The sequence below is a fragment of the Triturus cristatus genome, chromosome 5_2 (genome assembly GCF_964204655.1).
Source record: "Triturus cristatus chromosome 5_2, aTriCri1.1, whole genome shotgun sequence".
NCBI classification, from domain to species: Eukaryota; Metazoa; Chordata; class Amphibia; order Caudata; family Salamandridae; genus Triturus; species Triturus cristatus.
The window spans coordinates 1,125,996,372-1,126,017,811 of NC_140588.1; the positions used below are offsets into that span (position 1 = coordinate 1,125,996,372).

The 21,440-nt window shown below is 41.9% G+C and overlaps 1 protein-coding gene across 1 annotated transcript in view; it reads right to left on the bottom strand.

Moving 5' to 3' along the window:
• Positions 1-1,058: 1,058 nt before the first annotated feature.
• Positions 1,059-21,440, bottom strand: part of LOC146829882 (vomeronasal type-2 receptor 26-like) — an 81,012-nt gene continuing 60,630 nt past the window's right edge. The window contains exon 3 of the mRNA XM_085606558.1: positions 1,059-1,960. Within this exon, the coding sequence (XP_085462684.1) occupies positions 1,059-1,960 (902 nt within the window). The remainder of the gene's footprint in view (positions 1,961-21,440) is intronic.

Below are 21,440 nucleotides of genomic sequence, written 5' to 3' on the forward strand. Positions count from 1 at the left end.
AACATCACCATAAGTTAGGATTTTGAATTAGGATTCCAGAGGCAATAAACATGAACCAGGTATATATCCTCAGAACATGCAATGGGGTAATCCCAATGTTATCCCAAGGGAGATATAGGCCTTGTTTTAGTGAAATACCAATACCAGGATATGTAAAACTTAAAATTGCATGCACATATTTCTAAATACATTGAACCCTGCCCTCTGAGCTTTCTGGAACCAGCTGTAGGGGTGACTTATATGTATAAAAAGGATGATATGGCCTGGCAAGAGGTTTAACTTAGCAAACATTTGCTTACTTTGCCACTGGATTCAAGCTAGCCTGGCTGATGAGTGATGTTATCCCGAAAACGGTCACCGGATGCTTGTTTCTGGTCCAGGGAAGACCTTGCTTTGCAGTTCAGCCTGCACTGTTGCCATAAGGCCCAGGGGCAAGACTGATTTGAATATGGCTGAGTCTGAACTGGGTTAGCAAATTGATGAATTCAACCCAGGTCTGGTGACCGGGGGTGAGTGCCTGAAAAGTTTCAGCGCTCCGTCCATCATCTTATTTTGTTTGCTAAGAGATTTAACTTGCCAGGTCTACATGACAGTTTAAAACTGCACACACAGGGTCTGCATTGGCAGGCCTGAGACATGTTTAAAAGGGTAATTAATTGGGGGGCACAATCAGTTCTGCAGGCCCAATAGTAACATTTAGTTTAAAGGATGTGGGCACAGGCAGTGCTTACTACTAGAGACTTAAAGGTAAATTAAATATGCCATATGTGGATAAGCCAATGTTACCAAGTAAGGAGAGAGCAAACACATTTTACCACTATTTAGAAGAGAAGTAAAGTGCACAGAGTTCTAAATCCAACAAATATGAATTCAGCAAAAAGAGGAAGAAGAAGGCACAACGTTTGGGGGTGACACTGCAGAAAGGGCCATTTTCAACAGCATTAGTCCACTGAGCCACCAGACTGAACTGCCATGTTGATCGTATCTGCTGCAGACAGGGCAAGAAGAGAGGTTGTACGAATAGAATATTTTATACATCAATTACAGATTTTTTTGGGTCATTTGGAAATAGGCCTTTGCATTAAGTACTGTTTTGTATTCATATCTGGCCTCCAAATGATGATGTAACATTTAGGAATGAAGATACAACCCAATAGTCCTGCACTTGAAGACAAGATGGCAAAGATCTCCACGGCCACCAAATACTTTCCATTTGTGCTGAGATACGCTGGTATGAAAGAGGTCCAGACTGCCAGAAACACAAGCATACTGAAGGTGAGGAACTTGGCCTCATTAAAACTCTGAGGCAAATTGCGGGCATAAAATGCAACCACAAAGCTGACACTTGCCAACACGCCTAGATATCCCAACATCAGATAGAAGAAGAGAACAGAGCCCTCGTCACACTGGATGACGGTGGTGTCCCCCATCTGTATCTTCACTGGGAACGGAGGGTCAAGAAGCAGCCAGACTGTGCATATCAGGATTGGAGTAACTGAACACAGAAGGACCACCCCACTGGGGACTCTGGTCCCAAGCCACCTTGAAGACCAGCTGGTGGGATCGCGGGCATTGAACGCTATAATCACAGTGATGGTCTTGGCCAGAATGGTAGAAATGCTGATGGAAAAGATAATTCCAAATGAGTTTTGTCGGATCATGCAGGACACTCTCATGGGATGGCCAATGAAGGTGAAGGGACAGAGGAAGCAGAGCATGAGGGCGATGAGAAGCACATAGCTGAGTTCTCGATTGTTTGCTTTGACAATTGGCGTGTCCTGGTACTTCTTGAAGATGCAGAGAACAAGCAGAGTAACTAGAAAGAGGAGGACGGTGAGACACGAAAGTGTGATTCCCAAAGGCTCCTCAAGGGAGAGGAACACAACAGTTGTCAGATCACATCGGGTTCTCTCCTCGTTGGGCCAGTGGTCTTCAGGACAAGGCCAGCAGTCAGGGGAATCTGAAGTAAAGAAGGGAATTGGTTATTGATCACAATCTCTGTACTTAGGAATTCTCAAATGGATCTTAGGGAGAAACTGCAGCCCTTGTGACACAAAGAATCACCCCTTAGTTGCCTTTGTTGTGTTCTCTTGGGGTCAAAGATGTCTCATTAGCTTCCCTAATGAAAGCTAATTTAACAAGGAGGTACAGCCTGGAGAGCCACAGACCTACAAGACACGCTATTAGGGTGATTTTATGTGAAACGGTTCCCGGCAAAAACTGAGTCATTGACTACAAAAAGATATATCCACAAATCAATATTATATGTTATCTCAGTCTATAATTTTTTTAACAAAGTAATGAGCCCAATAATAATTAAAGCGTTAGCACAGACATGCATTAGTAAGGTGAAAACTATTCCTAATCTATACAAAACTTACCACACCTAATGAAGATACCCTTTGATGCTCTGCTGTGATGAATGGATGTACCCAATTCCCCCTCCTACCTTTCCCTGCATACCTTCTCTAGGCTAAAGAAAGCTTCTTAGTTTGAAGACATTCCAGATCTCTGGGTGTTGCTTGTTTGCCCTTCAGAATGCTTCCTGACACAGTGACTCAGGGGCATATTATCAAGACAGGCGATAAAATTATCGCCGCTTTGGCGGCAGAAAACTGCCACTAAAACGGCGATGATGGGCTTGATAATATGCTCTATGGAATCCCAATTGAAGCTCAGATTAGATGTGAAGGACATCTAACCTGAGCTTCAGTTGGAATTCCATAGAGCATATTATCAAGCCCATCATCGCCGTTTTAGCGGCAGTTTGCTGCCGCTAAAGCAGTGATAATTTTATCGCCTGTCTTGATAATATGCCCCTCACACCTCCCGTTTACCTCCAGAATGCTTCCTGACACAGTGACTTACACTTCCTGTTTGCCTTCAGGAAGCCTTTTCCTTCCTCCTAGGTTGAGCCTATCAGACAGCGCAAGCTATCCAGCTGCGAAATATATATTATGAACTTAACAAGATCAGACTGGGGGCTGCAGTCTCTTTTGACTGCTTCTTATTTGTGTTCCTATTTCTCAATCTTGTATTTGTTCCTCTCATGGAGAATAGCTCTTTACCACTCTTTAATTGGGTCACTTTCACTCCTTGTGTTTAGGAGACTACTTTTACCATTTTGTTATAGGACTAATTAAAAGTCCATGTGTTTTCCATCTGTCTCCCATGTCTCCTTTTCTCTCGCACCTCCATGGTATTCTCCCTCGAAAATAGGTTTCTCTCCCACACAAGAACTAGTGATCTGACCCTCAACATGTTACTTGTATCCCACCCCCTCTCCCAACCCACTCCCACAACCTGGCCATCATTTTTATTTGTTTAAGCACTTTTGTGCTGTGTATAAAAATACAATGTTTGTGTTCTTTTTTCATGTAATGAGCCATCTCAGCCAGGTATATAAAAACATAAGAAACACCCACACAATTTTAAATATGCATGCATCTTTTTTAAACATGTGTGTAAACCAAAAGGATTATGAGTCAGGCACATAATCAAACCTTTTCTTTGTAGCCATGCTGCAGAGCAACCTTGATGCTACACAGAATAGCCAAAAAAGATTGGCAGAGTCAATTGGCCAACAAGTTGAGACCTATTGGCTTTGGCAATGCTTGTTCATTTTGGCACATGACAACTTTGCTTGGGGGTAAATGGTTAGGAGTGAAAAAGGAAAGTATGTATTATGACCTGTGTCTTACTGAACATGTGTCAAGGCAAAGCTTCCAGTGCTTGAATTGTCATGGTCAGGACTTCAGGTGAAGACTTGACAGTCGTCTGTGAGTAGAGGAGGAGCCTGTTGCCTCTGGCAGCGACTCTAGACTTAGGTTAACACCAAGAGCGTAACAATATTTTGGAAGGGATGGAAGGGCAGACTGGTATTTTGTAAAACAAATATATTTGTCAGACGCTGTTTAGGTCATAATCTTCTGAAATTTTGGCTAGGCAAAAGAGTCTGGGGTCAAGCACACAGTCAATGGAGGGTGGGAAGGAAGATTTGGAGGCAAGCAGATGGGCAACAAAGGGTAGTTGGGAGGGGATGGGGTCTAGCTCACTTACAACAGAAAGGAGGCTATATGGGTGGGGCCAAGCACACAGGAAACAGAGGGTGGAGTTGCTGGAGGCAAGCACAGAGACAATGGAGGTTTAGGTGGGGAGTTAGTGGAAGCACATGGACAATGGACGCAGGGTATTCATAAGAAGCAGGAAGGAAGTAAACAGAGGGGGTGAAGTATACATGGAAGGCAGCTGAAAAACACACACACTTGTGTAGAGTGCATTAACAAAAGATACAAGTAGCACCTGAAAAATGAGCAGTGGAATGACACAAGTAATGCACCCATGTTCCAGAGAAGTGAAAAACACACAAAGTAGTTCCATTGACAACCGGTTTGACTTTAACATGCTAACGCAAGAAAACACAGGTATGCTCAAACACAATACAGCCATTAATGGAAGAAGACCACATCAAATGACCATATTGTGCATGACTGGACAGTCTTATATATAGGACAACAATCTGTGTATTTCTGAAATTCAGAAATCAAAAAACTGTTGATGGAATACAAACTATTACTGACAACCGGCCCCATTTAAGTTCCTTTATAGTCAATGTAAAAGAAATGATGACAGACATTTAGACCCCCATTGTCTTTTCTGGGTGGTCGGGGAGTAAAACGTACACTCTTGTACCTCCTTCTCATCATTCTCTTGAGGTTTTCTATGTTTAACTCCACTATGGCAGTATTTTGTAAAATATCATTTTTATCAGATGATACCTAGGCCACAATATTTTGAAACCACATCTCTACATCACAATTATCATCTGTGTGGTTGATTTAGTGACTGACGTGGCACTGAGTGATTGAACCTGTGCATGTCACACCTTCTGTGTCCAATCACACACTTGCCAAGTGTATCCCCGTAATGCCACATCATGCATGTGGGTGATTCTGTGAAGGAGACACCTCACAGAAGTAGAGGTGGGAAGTCTAGAAACTTTCAACAGTCTATGTGGCTTCTTATTTTTTATTATTGGCAGTTACAAGTAATCTGGAAGTTTTTGTCATAAGTCATCATTACACTCATACCTTGTCTTTCATACAAATAGGTGACTGCATGAGAATTTGGAAAGTTATTACTTTGCAGTGGCTAAAATTAACTCAAAAGAAACTGATGTTTGTTTTCCTTACTTTTACCTGTGTGCTCTCCTAAGGCAACACAGAGGCAGGGAGGGTGGGAAAAAAGGACTCAGGTAGGGGGAGATGACAGGCACAAAGGGATGGGGGGCTGCAAGGACAGCAGAGGGTGGTCAAGAGGAGCTAGGGCAAGCAGATGGATAATGGAGGATATGTGGGGATTCAAAATCATGTTTTTCAGTCATGCATGGAATCCATTTTGTCTTGATGAGTTCTCTGATATTCCATCATGATAAGGCCTGTAGGATGTTCACAGCTTATATTTTGAACTTTGGTGAACTGATGTACTCTGCTGCGAGTAAACAGCTTCTAATGCAAGGTTCGCTCACAGACATCACCTGTGACTTGCAATTGCATATTAGCCCAGCAACAAGACACTTAGGCACTGTTAGCACACCACTTAGAAAAAACCCTACTGTCCCAATCTGGACACATGGTAAGGATGTAAACACCACCTCTATCTTGCAACATTGAGGTATGAGCAATATTTGCTTCTTATGATTGGCTCTGTATCTAATAATAGCTTAACCTGAACTGTCTGTAGCATGGACACATGATGTATTAGTCCATAGCTGCAGATAAACTCTCTTGTTCTTTTGACTTATAATGAAACACCTTTTGTGGTTTGGGGGCATAAAAGATTGTGTTTAACTTCCACAATTCGGACATTTGGTTTTTCCATGCCATACGTTCCCGTATATATGTATAAAGCTACTTTTGAAATTCACCTGTGTCTGTGGCCATTTTATTTAGCTTCCACAGTGAGTCCTGTGGGGAGTTACACAGGTATCAGAGTATAGGTGAGAGGGGTGTTGGCAACCACACAGAGAGGGTGTGCCAAGCAAACAGACAGGAGATCGCAGTTGGTAGGATTTAGGGCAAGTTCACCCAAAGTGGTGGGTGGGCTGCAGGGGTTAATGCTGATCCGGCCTTAAACATAGGTCAGTTGTTCCACATATATTACATAGCTTTACATGGACACCGTCAATAATTTAAAATTGTCCTTGCTTCTAATCAGATAGGTAGTTGTTGACGTTTAGAGCCCTGTATATTGAACTAGATGAATCCAGCCTTAGGGTGGGGTCTTCATCAGGACTGTGATAGAGCACCTAGAGGTAATAGAATACTATGTGTAAGGGTGGTGATAAAGTTATCTCACGGTTGTGGATGTGAAAGCAATGTGTAAAATCAATTACCTAATTAGACTTCCAGCATGTGCCTTGTTGCTGGGGAATTGAAAGAGGATATGGGCTCGGAAGAGCTCCTAAATGCAGAGAAAAAGTCAAAGTAAGTATAAAAAAGAAAAATGCAGTAAATGGATGATTACGCACCCTGTGTAAAAAGACACTTATTTAGGGGTCGAAACGTCGACATCTACGTATCTGATTAGAAGCAAGGACAATTGTAAATTATTGACGGTGTCCGTGTAAAGCTATGTAATATATGTGGAACAACTGACCAATGTTTAAGTCTGGATCAGTATCACCATGCAAACGTGATGGATATATGTCACACTACCCTGTCCATGTCCACTACCCTCACAATTCCACAATGTTCACAAGCACTCCTTCTCCCATTGCCCTACCCCGAGCACAGAATAGTGTAAATATCTGTAAATATTAGTACCAGTTTAGGAGCACTGATCAACTGCGTTGCCACAAACAAGAACAATATAATACATTGGAATGCCGATCTATTGGTCTCTGAATGACTCGGTACTGTGGATGTGAATTACTGTGTGTATTCAATCTATTGCAAACTACCTGACCATTTTGTTATTGTACTGTATTATTAACCCGGGTCTGATAGTCCTTCGGGTATCCCCATTGATACACAACACATGGGATTATTAAAGTGCTGTCAATTTTGCTTCATAAATAGAGCTTGGAGATAAGTTACATTCTGTCATTAGTATTGTGGATTGCCTTCATGACAATTCATAGCTACAACCGATACTATAAAACAATTCCTGATACGAGTACTCCAGAGGGTATCATTGCCCTCTTGAATAATTATCCCCCTTAACCTTCTGATATACCTTGTTCCTATGTTTAATAACTTTCAGACACATGTTTTTTTTTTCAGGTATCTTCCATGCAACTTCCACGGATCCTCTAGTGAACTCTTAAGTTACTCTTGTATTTGCTATTTTGTTGTTCTCCTATTTTGACACTCTCTACTATCCAATATATTGACATTTTACCCCCTCTTTCCACCTCACATTGTCTCTCTTCTCTTCCTAAACTATTCCCTATACAGTATTCACACCCCCTCTTATATATTCTTTCCTTTCTCTTGCTTACTTTACCCCCTACCCCAACTAGCATCCGATTATGTTCAGGTATCACACTTTTGATGTTCTCTCTTTGTAATTCTGTTAATTGTGTTTACTTTAACAAGCCCACCTCTCTTCCCACTAACACTGACTCTCCTCTCTCTCTCTCTTACTATTTTCCGTCAGGTTTCTCACTCCCCTTCTTCTTATTTCCTTGTTTTCTCTCCCCTGTTTCTCTTTCCCACCAGTCTTCATCTAAAGAGCTAACATATCCCCCAATCCCTTCCTCACACCACCTGACACTGCCCTCTCCAGACATGGCCCTAACTCATGCCAAGATATTTTTTAAACATAAATTATTGATTTGTCACCCCGAAACATTAATAGTTGATACCTACCACAGTCTCTCCTCTCCTATAAAAACAAACTAAATCTTCTACTCCAAAAGCCCATCCAAATGGAAAAACATTTTCCTTTTCCACCTTAAAGTCTCTAAATCAAGAAAAATCCCCATAAGGATTCGAATGATCTACCACCCCATCCCCAGCTTTTCTTGGTGAAATTGACATTTCCATATTCAAAACTGGTATGATCCTCATTCAAGCATCTGAATACCACCTCAACATCAGCACCATTTCACTGCCCTGTCCTACCAACTATACAAACCAGTTCCTAACCCTTCTCCAACCCAACTGCTTGTCACCCTTATCTTGTCTCCCTCCCCCAATTCCTACCCCCTCCCCTAGACATCTCAACTGCACATGCTGTCATCCAAACTCACACTCTCTCTAATGACTGATCCCCCAAACCCCTCTCGCTATCTCTAACCTCTCTCCTACTTCCCAGCCCCCACACCTGGATTTCCTGACTGTACCCCCCTGCACCAATATCGCCCTCTCTGGACTGCATTCTCCCCCCACAACCCGATGTGACTTCCCCCTACATCCCTCACTCCCTCTTATCACCTCCTACCACATGGACTGACTCCATGATTGACTTGTCCTTCTCCACGTCCAACAGCGTGAACACTCCTCTGACTCCTCCTCCCGGCATCTTCCCCCTCCTCACATCAGACTTTCTTCCCCAGTTACTATGGAATCCCCCTCCTTTTCAACTGAGTTCCCCCTCAATCTTATTGCTCAAACACTATCTAACATTGAACGTGATCTCTCAACTGTGAAGACTGAACTTACACGACTTAGAGAGGATTACAACGCCCTTAACTCCAGGACCTACCTCAATCCTACTGATCCTTTCTGTTCTTGCTTCCAAAACATCTCCCAACATAACCGATGGAGAACTACACCCCTTTGCAGCCGAACACATAGTCCTCTCCGTGCTGTGAACTACCTCTCCACTTCTGACCTTATTGACCTATGCAACTCCTACCTACCAAAACCTTTGATTACTATCCACCCCCTCCCTTACTCCAACACCCCAGTGATTTTGGGAACTAGCAGAATCCCCTCCTCTCCCATCTCCCCAAGACTCCCAGCTCTACTACCACCACCCACTCTTGCCTTACCTCCAAAGGCAACCCTAATCCCCTCTCCTGCATGCTTGTGAACTGCTGATCAGCTGTCTGACATGCAACGGAAATAGTAGAAACCATCCTCAGCGAAGCTATTGACATCGCCTTCCTTACAGAAACCTGGCTTAATTACCACTCGACGGCCATCCTTGACTTACTCACCCCCCCAGTTACTCTATCATTAGAAATGACAGACCTGACAGAAAAGGGGGTGGATTCGATATTATCTATAAAAACGAACTTCAACTCACCCTGGTTAAGAACACAGACCACTTAACCTTTAAATACCTTGGCGCCAAACTCAATGTGCAGGCTTCTTCCCCAACTAGACTACATAACATCTACCACCCTCCTGGTGATCCTCTTCTCTTTGCTGAGGAACTATCCGACCTTCTTGCACAATCCTCACTTTTAAACTCAAAAAATCTCTACTTAGGAGATTTTAACCTCCACTGGAACAGTGTTGATGATCCCACAGTCATCCACCTCATTAATCCTCTTGAGATAAATGACCTTGTACAACTATGTCATTCTATGTCATTCTCCTACCCATACCAAAGGGGCAACTCTCAACCCCATCATTTCCAACAATGACTTGGCCTCCCTCTCAAACATCATCCCCATCGACTGGTCTGACCATCACCTCATTTTGTTTAAGATCTCAACCACTGCCCTACTCCCCCCTACAAAAAATTCCAAACCCATGAAATGGACCAGAAATCTTAATCAAATCCCCCCTGGTGAACTTGAGTCTAAACTCCAAGCACAACTTCTTCTCACTGAGCTTTTCAATAAGACTATAATTGAAGTCTTAGACCAAATAGCCCCTCCTAAACTAAAAAAAAATTAAAAAATATCCCATCCAAATTTTGTTTCAACTCAGATCTCAATAACGAAAGATGCTCACTTAGACTGACGGAAAGAACTTGGAGACAATACCCCCCTCCCTCCCATCTTGGCCTCCTCCAAACCGCTAGATCTACTTATAAGAAACACATTTTCAATGAAAAGGAAACCTTTTTTCGAGCAAAACTTGATTGTGCCAAAAACAAACCGAGAGAACTGGTTAAAATTGTTAGAAAACAAACATCTTCAGCCCCCCTAAAGCTGACGGCCTCTACAGATAGATGTGAGCAAATGGCTAACTTCTTCTCAGATAAAATCACCAAAATTGATCAATACTTCCATCTAACTCAGGTCCCACCCAGCCCCGACTTTGCATTTGACGTTACTTCAGACTTGCCTCCCTTGTTGACTCTACCTCCTGATTCTTCCTCTCATCGACCCGTTACAACTCCTCCTGAATCCAGCCTTTCCAACTGACTGCTGAAAAACAATGCATCCTGGCATAATTTCAACCCCGTGACTGAGCTCGAAATCTTTAACATCATTGCCAAACTAAAGCCGACCTCACACACCAAAGACCTTCTCCCCTCTAACCTTGTCCAAGATCTAAACCACATCATTGCCCCTTGCTGGACTACTATCATCAACACCCCCCTTGCCATGGGATGTGTCCCTGACCCCCTCCAACTCGGACAAATGACTCCCATTCTTAAAAACCTCACTGCTGATCCCAATGACCCTAACAATCTCTGCCCTATCTCTAACCTCCCACTTCTTTCCAAAGCCCTTGAAAATTGTGCTCTGCTCCAATTGGATAAACACATTGGCAATTTCAAATGTACTGGACTCCTTGCAATCCGGCTCCATAAAAGGCTGTAGCACAGAAACCGCCATGCTAAATATAGTGGATGACATCCATTGTTCCCTTGACAATGGGGAGTCCTGCCTTCATAATCTCCTCGACCTCTCTGCTGCCTTTAATACAGTTAACCAATCTTCCTTACTTAACTCGCTCTAAGCTCGCTTCGGCCTTAATGGTCCTGTCCTCAATTGGTTCGCCTCTTATCTCCAACACAGAACACAACACAACAAAATCAATGACTGCCTCTCAAACCCTACACCTGTCTCCCTGGGTGTCCCTCAGAGCTCTACTCTCTCCCCCACTCTCTTTAACCTCTTTATGGAACCCCTTCCACTCATTCTGAAACAAGCTAGAATCAACTATCATCTCTAAGCTGATGGCACAGAACTTTACTAAATGATTAGATCCCACACTGATGTACTTCATCTAAACAATACCCTGAGTAAGATCCAATCCTGGTTCTACTCCAATCATCTCAAACTAAACCCTAAAAAACTGAAATCATTTTCTTCTCTCCAAAAAACAACCGGCTCCCCATCCAATCCTAGATCACGGACCTTAATGCCCTCAATTGTTTGCTCTCCTTATCCAACTCAGTGAAGTCACTTGGTATCACCATTGACATAAACCTAACTCTTAATGATCACATAAAAGCTCGGCTAAAGGAGATCTCTTCACTCTCCGTCATATCAAGAAAATCAAACCATTCACTCCAGCTGACGACTTCAAAAAAGTTGTCCAATCACTTGTCCTCTTGAAAATTGACTATGGTAACGCTATCCACACAGGAACCCCCAAAGTAAACCTAGCCCCCCTAAGATCTGTGCTCAACCTAGCGGCCAGGCTAATCACTGACTGTAAATGCTTTGACCACATCTCCCCAGCCCCGAAAGCCCTTAATTGGCTTCCCGTTGAAGGTAGATCCTCCTACGAGACAGCATGCATTACGCACAAAGCTCTTTACAAAAAACCACGTTGTACCTTACAAACAAACTCAAAAAAGCGGGCTGCTCCAGATCGATGAGAAGCACTAACGCACTCCTTGTCATCATCCCCCTGTTAAAAAAGAAAACCACAGAATCACACTCCTTCGCTGGAAATGCCCCTAACATCTGGAATGCTCTCCCCAAGGACCTGCGATGTATCACCTCCTACCTCAGCTTTAAAAAAGACCTCAAACATCACCTCAGTGAGTATTTGGGTCCATAATCTCGCTTTTGACCCTACACTCTGCTTCCCCCTTTCTGGATCTCCTTTACTTTACTCTTGTCTCTCACCTCCCCACCCTCTTTTTATATATCACTCTGTTTACTCTCTCCCTACCCACTTTCTCTCCCCTCTCCCCTCTCCCCTCTCTTCCATCTCTTACCCTTACCCAGCTCCTTCAAATATCTCTCTCTGTCTAAAGTACCTCCTCTTCCTCAACTTGGTCCCACACACCTATTTTTTATCTAATTATTCATCACCTGCTGTCCCCCTCAGAACTTTTTCTGTCCCCTCTTTTCTTTAATGTGTTTCTTGTTACTGTGTAAAATAGTTTTCCTTGATTGCCTTTTTTTGTATATTGCTCTTTTTTTGCCCATTTGTTATTATTTGTTTTAATCTTGCCTGTCTGAATGTTTTTGTTATTGAACTTTTTCCGGTACTGTTTTCTTGCTCATGTAAAGCGCTCTGATACCCCCGGTTCTAGCCAGCGCTATATAAAACCTTTCAAATAAATAAATAAATGACAACTAATTATTCTGAACCGACTTTTCTAAATTCGGAATGATTCTTTATTGAGTGTCCTAAACACAACTGATTTAAAGGTGTCATATGATGAACTCCATGATAAGAAGCGGAGGGTCTGTGGTATCTCGATGTCTGGATCATGGGCGCCGGAGCGGAAATATTTGGGGTAAATTTGGCACCAACCATGAGTGTAAGAATATGCACTGATATGGATACTCACAATTGTCACTGATTAGTATGAGTGGGTGACTTGTAGAGGTCAATATACTTTTGCAGCCATTATTGCAGTTTATAAATTTAAAAGTGCACATGTGTCAATTGTCTTCATTTCATTTCAAATAAACTTTCAATTTCTCAAAAATTAAAGAATGATATAATTGTATCCGAAAATCCTTCTACGAAAGCAAAAGCTTCAATCTTTGCTTATTTTGAACATTAATAATTTGCCCATTCAATTAGGGCTTGATTTATATGTTTTCAGGGAGAGAACTTATTGTCAATGGAAACAAAGGGGCATTTTTATGAGCCAGTTTTCGTCAACCTTACACCACCCAATGTGGTGCAAGAGCGACGCAAATTAAAAATGAGATATATGAAGCCACGCAAGGCCCTAGGAGGCTTCAATAATCTTGAGTAAATAGCTGCCTGGCATTACTCGGCAGCAGGGAGGCATTTCCATGGGTGGCCACAGCACCACACCTGTGGATGTTTACGCATTCCCAGATTTACCAGAAGTGGTAGACCTCGGAAACCCTCTGCCTCCCCAAGTGAGGAGTAAATAGGAAAAAAAGACCCGTCCTCCCCAAAAACAACCCTCCTTATAACACCGGCACCCTTGCACTACAATGCAAGGTTACCTGTGTTGGGAGTAGGCAGCCAAAGGGTGCCAGAGCTGGGAAAAGGCAGGAATATGCCATGTTGACTTAAATGTGCCTCGTTCCTGCCCTTTCCCAGACACTTAATGCATCACAGTAAGGTGACTTGTGGAGAACTTGGCCATAAATATGGCCCAGAGTTCTTTCCCCACCTACAAAGTGATTTATATGTGGGCGTACCTTACGTTTAGCCACAGCGGTGATTACTCTGTCGCTGCAGTGACCAAGCCTGCGGTGGTACAAACTGCTCTAACATCCCAACAGCTGGCAGAGAAGTGACCATAAGTCAGTCCACCCAACCAGGATGGGAGGACATATAGCTGTTTTTTCAACTATCCATCACTGCCAGCCATACCCTGGTAGTGAGGGACAGTAAAAAATAAATGATGCCTTTGGAGCAGGGTACACTATCCCTTTTATTTTATCATGTTGATGGAGACCTGCACTAAACTGCGTAAAGGCTGTGGTTCCCGGAAACAGAAATGACAGCCATTTTGGATGTTATTTCTAAATCTGGCAGGTGGTATTTTCCTTGGGGATATGGAGTAATTTACTCCTTTGCCTGGGTTGAGAAAATGGTTTCCCACCAGTATATAATTCTGGCCCTTAATTTACTTTAATCAAGACAGATATTTAGGGGCATATTTATTAAGCTTTCATGCCTATTTGCTGTGCTGGGCTGTGTGAATGAGAGAGAGCTGAACAGTGCCATATCTGCGAAGAGATGACTCTCTTGACCTCTCTCTCTGCACTGGCGCACGTGAGGCCCCAACACATGCACCCTGCCCACATGCTGCAAGGTACCTGCACTACAAGCATGATTGTTTTCGTGTAGGAAGGCATACCTACCAGCACATAGAAATGCTTATCTGCTTTACTGTGGCTGGAATTCCCCCACTGTGCTGGAGAATTCCACACGTGCGCAGTTCGTACGGCCCCGGCCGTCCTCCGCACACGCCCACCGTGACGTCAGACGGCCGACACACGGAAGAGGCTAACATAACTTTTTAGGTCTCGCATAGGGCAGCGCATGCGCTGCCTCTCCGAGGCATTAAGTAATTTGTAAATGTGTTGAATCTCCGCCTACTGCAGCTCTTTGTCAGTAATTGGTTCCTGAGCTTGTCTGTTTTAGTGTGTTGGTTTCTGACAGGCTAATGCCCTTTGTCGATCAGCCTTTACTTTTTTAAGAACGCCCACGCAGCACCGCCTAACTACAGTAAACATGCTTTATGTGGCATGAAGTGTTTCAGTTGGAACTCTTTTGTTTCTTTTCGTGGCTATTGCTGAAAGAGTTTAGCTGTGTTTAGTTTGAGGCATTGGAATGAAGTGAATTGGGTCAGTAGCGTGTTTTATTATTATAGCTGTGTTTACTTTGAATTGGGTCCATAGCGTGTTTTATTAGCTGTGTTTTCTTTGAGGCATTGGAATGGAGTGAATTGGTTCCGTACTTTTAGTGTACGATGGTCCGTTTCTGCTATTTATTTTGTTTTCATTTTTTTTTTCAGAACAATTACACTGTTATTTAGCGCGTTTTACTTATGTAACTAGAAGGGTTTAGCTGTGTTATTTTGCTGCATTGGAATGGAGTGATTTGGCTCGTAATTTTAGTGTACGATGTTCCTTTTTCTGCTTTTTTGCTTATGTTTATTTATTTTCCCGGGAGAGTTGCATTGCTATTTAGCGCGTTTTGATTTATTTTCCCGGGAGTTTGGCTGTCTTTACTTTGTGGCATTGGAATGGAAAAGACCTTTCGCATCACTCTGTGTCTTCATTTGCATCTCTTTGAGGCTGGGAACGAAGAGATTACAATCTATACTGCCCATTTTAATGTACTTCATTATCTTGGCCTGGTTTCGGTTCTCAGCTGTCACAAACAAGTTGACGCTTCACACCATACCAGACTTTCTGTCTTCCGATTTTTTTACCCTTTTCACACATTATTCCCAATTGAAGGGCACTGCGAAGTGGCTGTGTGCGCGTAGCGTGGATGCGGGTAGGAAACCCTTGAATAATAGTGTACATGGGCGCAATGCTTCAGGCTCTTTTATAATTGTCCCTTGTGCCTTTATGAATATATAGCAAATGGCACACCATGTACTGACTTCGTAAGGATAGCAGGATGATTTGATGTGTGAATGAAGTCCCGTAAATATACGATCATACTTGATATCAGCAGCGAGCGTGAAGCGTGTTGATGTGTAAAATGGTATACATTTGCCCAAAACAAACGTTTCTTATTTACAACTGTGCTCGTGTTATAAGGAACATCAGTTTAGCCTTTGGTGCTATTTTGTTGTTGTAACCACATGGGCTCACTGTTTTCGGGTGTTTTATACTTGCAAGCTCTAACTTTATTAATCCCTCTCGAATCTCATCCCATGTTCTAAGTGTGTAAAGACGGCAGGATGATTTCATGTTACAATTTCGTGCTGTAACTATACTATCGCAGCTGATGTTAGCAGTGAGCGTGAAAATTCATCATTTTGTAGACAAGCACGCCGTCGTGCATAAAACTAAACATTTGTATTTGAAACTATGCTTGTTTTATAGTGTATATGGGCTCAGTGCTGCAGGCATTTTTTTTAGTTGTAACTTCTGCCCTTATTAATTCACAATAAATGTCACATTATATTCCGAGTGTGTAAGGATAGCAGGATGAGCTGAGATAACAATTACGTGCTGACATTATACTATCACACCTGCTGTAATCTGCCAGTTTTGCGAGCATTGGAATGGAGTGATTTGGCTCGTAATTACTATCGCAGCTGATGTTAGCAGCGAGCGTGAAAATTCCTGATTTTGTAGACAAGCACGCCGTTGTGCTTAAAACTCAGCATTTGTATTTGAAAATATGCTCGTCTTATTGTGTATATGTGCTCACTGCTGCAGGCAGTTTTTTTAGTTGTAACTTGTGCCCTTATTAATTCTCAATAAATGTCACATTATATTCCAAGTGTGTAAGGATAGCAGGATGAGCTGAGATAACAATTACGTGCTGACATTATACTATCACACCTGATGTAATCTGCGAGTTTTGCGAGCATTGGAATGGAGTGATTTGGGTCGTAATTACTATCGCAGCTGATGTTAGCAGCGAGCGTGAAAATTCCTGATTTTGTAGACAAGCACGGCGTCGTGCTTAAAACTCAGCATTTGTATTTGCAAATATGCTCGTCTTATAGTGTATATGGGCTCAGTGCTGCAGGCAGTTTTTTTAGTTGTAACTTCTGCCCTTATTAATTCTCAATAAATGTCACATTATATTCCAAGTGTGTAAGGATAGCAGGATGAGCTGAGATAACAATTACGTGCTGACATTATACTATCACACCTGATGTAATCTGCGAGTTTTGCGTGCATTGGAATGGAGTGATTTGGGTCAGAATTACTATCGCAGCTGATGTTAGCAGCGAGCGTGAAAATTCCTGATTTTGTAGACAAGCACGGCGTCGTGCTTAAAACTCAGCATTTGTATTTGGGAATATGCTCGTCTTATAGTGTATATGGGCTCAGTGCTGCAGGCAGTTTTTTTAGTTGTAACTTCTGCCCGTATTAATTCTGAATAAATGTCACATTATATTCCAAGTGTGTAAGTATAGCAGGATGAGCTAAGATAACAAGTACGTGCTGACATTACACTATCACACCTGATGTAATCTTGGAGTTTTGCGAGCATTGGAATGGAGTGATTTGGGTCCGTAGTTTTAGTGTACGATGGTCCATTTCTGCTATTTATTTTGTTTTAATTTATTTTTCCGGAAGAGTTGTACTGCTATTTAGGTCGTTGTATTTATTTTACTAGAAGGGTTTAGCTGTCTTCATTTTGCGGCATTGGAATGGAGTGATTTGGCTCGTAATTACTATCGCAGCTGATGTTAGCAGCGAGCGTGAAAATTCCTGATTTTGTAGAGAAGCACGCCGTCGTGCTTAAAACTCAGCATTTGTATTTGAAAATATGCTCGTCTTATAGTGTATATGGGCTCACTGCTGCAGGCAGTTTTTTTAGTTGTAACTTGTGCCCTTATTAATTCTCAATAAATGTCACATTATATTCCAAGTGTGTAAGGATAGCAGGATGAGCTGAGATAACAATTACGTGCTGACATTATACTATCACACCTGATGTAATCTGGGAGTTTTGCGAGCATTGGAATGGAGTGATTTGGGTCGTAATTACTATTGCAGCTGATGTTAGCAGCGAGCGTGAAAATTCCTGATTTTGTAGACAAGCACGGCGTCGTGCTTAAAACTCAGCATTTGTATTTGGGAATATGCTCGTCTTATAGTGTATATGGGCTCAGTGCTGCAGGCAGTTTTTTTAGTTGTAACTTCTGCCCGTATTAATTCTGAATAAATGTCACATTATATTCCAAGTGTGTAAGTATAGCAGGATGAGCTAAGATAACAAGTACGTGCTGACATTACACTATCACACCTGATGTAATCTTGGAGTTTTGAGAGCATTGGAATGGAGTGATTTGGGTCCGTAGTTTTAGTGTACGATGGTCCATTTCTGCTATTTATTTTGTTTTAATTTATTTTTCCGGAAGAGTTGTACTGCTATTTAGGTCGTTGTATTTATTTTACTAGAAGGGTTTAGCTGTCTTCATTTTGCGGCATTGGAATGGAGTGATTTGGCTCGTAATTACTATCGCAGCTGATGTTAGCAGCGAGCGTGAAAATTCCTGATTTTGTAGAGAAGCACGCCGTCGTGCTTAAAACTCAGCATTTGTATTTGAAAATATGCTCGTCTTATAGTGTATATGGGCTCACTGCTGCAGGCAGTTTTTTTAGTTGTAACCTGTGCCCTTATTAATTCTCAATAAATGTCACATTATATTCCAAGTGTGTAAGGATAGCAGGATGAGCTGAGATAACAATTACGTGCTGACATTATACTATCACACCTGATGTAATCTGGGAGTTTTGCGAGCATTGGAATGGAGTGATTTGGGTCGTATTTACTATTGCAGCTGATGTTAGCAGCGAGCGTGAAATTTCCTGATTTTGTAGACAAGCACGCCGTCGTGCTTAAAACTCAGCATTTGTATTTGAAAATATGCTTGTCTTATAGTGTATATGGGCTCAGTGCTGCAGGCAGTTTTTTTTAGTTGTAACTTCTGCCCTTATTAATTATCAATAAATGTCACATTATATTCCAAGTGTGTAAGGATGGCAGGATGAGCTGAGATAACAATTACGTGCTGACATTATACTATCACACCTGATGTAATCTGCGAGTTTTGCGAGCATTGGGATGGAGTGATTTGGGTCAGAATTACTATCGCAGCTGATGTTAGCGGCGAGCGTGAAAATTCCTGATTTTGTAGACAAGCACGGCGTCGTGCTTAAAACTCAGCATTTGTATTTGGGAATATGCTCGTCTTATAGTGTATATGGGCTCAGTGCTGCAGGCAGTTTTTTTAGTTCTAACTTCTGCCCGTATTAATTCTGAATAAATGTCACATTATACTCCAAGTGTGTAAGCATAGCAGGATGAGCTAAGATAACAAATACGTGCTGACATTACACTATCACACCTGATGTAATCTTGGAGTTTTGCGAGCATTGGAATGGAGTGATTTGGGTCCGTAGTTTTAGTGTACGATGGTCCATTTCTGCTATTTATTTTGTTTTAATTTATTTTTTCGGAAGAGTTGTACTGCTATTTAGGTCGTTGTATTTATTTTACTAGAAGGGTTTAGCTGTCTTCATTTTGCGGCATTGGAATGGAGTGATTTGGCTCGTAATTACTATCGCAGCTGATGTTAGCAGCGAGCGTGAAAATTCCTGATTTTGTAGAGAAGCACGCCGTCGTGCTTAAAACTCAGCATTTGTATTTGAAAATATGCTCGTCTTATAGTGTATATGGGCTCACTGCTGCAGGCAGCTTTTTTAGTTGTAACTTGTGCCCTTATTAATTCTCAATAAATGTCACATTATATTCCAAGTGTGTAAGGATAGCAGGATGAGCTGAGATAACAATTACGTGCTGACATTATACTATCACACCTGATGTAATCTGGGAGTTTTGCGAGCATTGGAATGGAGTGATTTGGGTCGTAATTACTATTGCAGCTGATGTTAGCAGCGAGCGTGAAATTTCCTGATTTTGTAGACAAGCACGCCGTCATGCTTAAAACTCAGCATTTGTATTTGAAAATATGCTCATCTTATAGTGTATATGTGCTCAGTGCTGCAGGCAGTGTTTTTAGTTGTAACTTCTGCCCTTATTAAATGTCACATTATATTCCAAGTGTGTAAGGATAGCAGGATGAGCTAAGATAACAAATACGTGCTGACATTACATTATCACACCTGATGTAATCTTGGAGTCTTGCGAGCATTGGAATGGAGTGATTTGGGTCCGTAGTTTTAGTGTACGATGGTCCATTTCTGCTATTTATTTTGTTTTAATTTATTTTTCCGGAAGAGTTGTACTGCTATTTAGGTCGTTGTATTTATTTTACTAGAAGGGTTTAGCTGTCTTTATTTTGCGGCATTGGATTGGAGTGATTTGGCTCGTAATTACTATTGCAGCTGATGTTAGCAGCGAGCGTGAAAATTCCTGATTTTGTAGACAAGCACGCCGTCGTACTTAAAACTCAGCATTTGTATTTGAAAATATGCTCGTCTTATAGTGTATATGGGCTCAGTGCTGCAGGCAGTTTTTTTAGTTGTAACTTCTGCCCTTATTAATTTGAAATAAATGACACATTATATTCCAAGTGTGTAAGGATAGCAGGATGAGCTGAGATAACAATTACGTGCTGACATTATACTATCACATCTGATGTAATCTGCGAGTTTTGCGAGCATTGGAATGGAGTGATTTGGGTAGTAATTACTATCGCAGCTGATGTTAGCAGCGAGCGTGAAAATTCCTGATTTTGTAGACAAGCACGCCGTCGTGCTTAAAACTCAGCATTTGTATTTGAAAATATGCTCGTCTTATAGTGTATATGGGCTCAATGCTGCAGGCAGTTTCTTTAGTTGTAACTTGTGCTCTTATTAATTTGAAATAAATGACACATTATATTCCAAGCGTGTAAGGATAGCAGGATGAGCTGAGATCACAATTACGTGCTGACATTACACTATCACACCTGCTGTAATCTGCGAGTCTTGCGAGCATTGGAATGGAGTCATTTGGGTCCGTAGTTTCAGTGTGCGATGGTCCGTTTCTGCTATTTATTTTGTTTTAATTTATTTTTCCGGAAGAGTTGTACTGCTATTCAGGTCGTTGTATTTATTTTACTGGAAGGGTTTAGCTGTCTTTATTTTGCGGCATTGGAATGGAGTGATTTGGGTCGTAATTTTAGTGTACGATGGTCCGTTTCTGCTTTTGGGCTTATTTTTATTTATTTTCCCGGGAGTTTGGCTGTTTTTACTTTGCGGCATTAGAATGGAAAAGACCTTTCGCATCACTCTGTGTCTTCATTTGCATGTCTTTGAAGCTGGGAACGAAGAGATTATAATCTATACTGCCCATCTCAATGTACTTAATTATCTTGGCCTGGTTTCGGTTCTCAGCTGTCACAAACAAGCTGACACTTCACACCATACCAGACTTTCTGTCTTCCGATTTTTTTACCCTTTTCACACATTATTCCCAATTGAAGGGGACTGCGAAGTGGCTGTGTGCGCGTAGCGTGGATGCGGGTAGGAAACCCTTGAATAATAGTGTACATGGGCGCACTGCTTCAGGCTCTTTTATAGTTGTCCCTTGTGCCTTTATGAATATATAGCAAATGGCACACCATGTACTGACTTCGTAAGGATAGCAGGATGATTTGATGTGTGAATGAAGTCCCGTAAATATACGATCATACTTGATATCAGCAGCGAGCGTGAAGCGTGTTGATGTGTAAAATGGTATACATTTGCCCAAAACAAACGTTTCTTATTTACAACTGTGCTTGTGTTATAAGGAACATCACTTTAGCCTTTGGTGCTGTTTTGTTGTTGTAACCACATGGGCTCACTGTTTTCGGGTGTTTTATACTTGCAAGCTCTAACTTTATCAATCCCTCTCGAATCTCATCCCATGTTCTAAGTATGTAAAGACGGCAGGATGATTTCATGTTACAATTTCGTGCTGTAACTATACTATCGCAGCTGA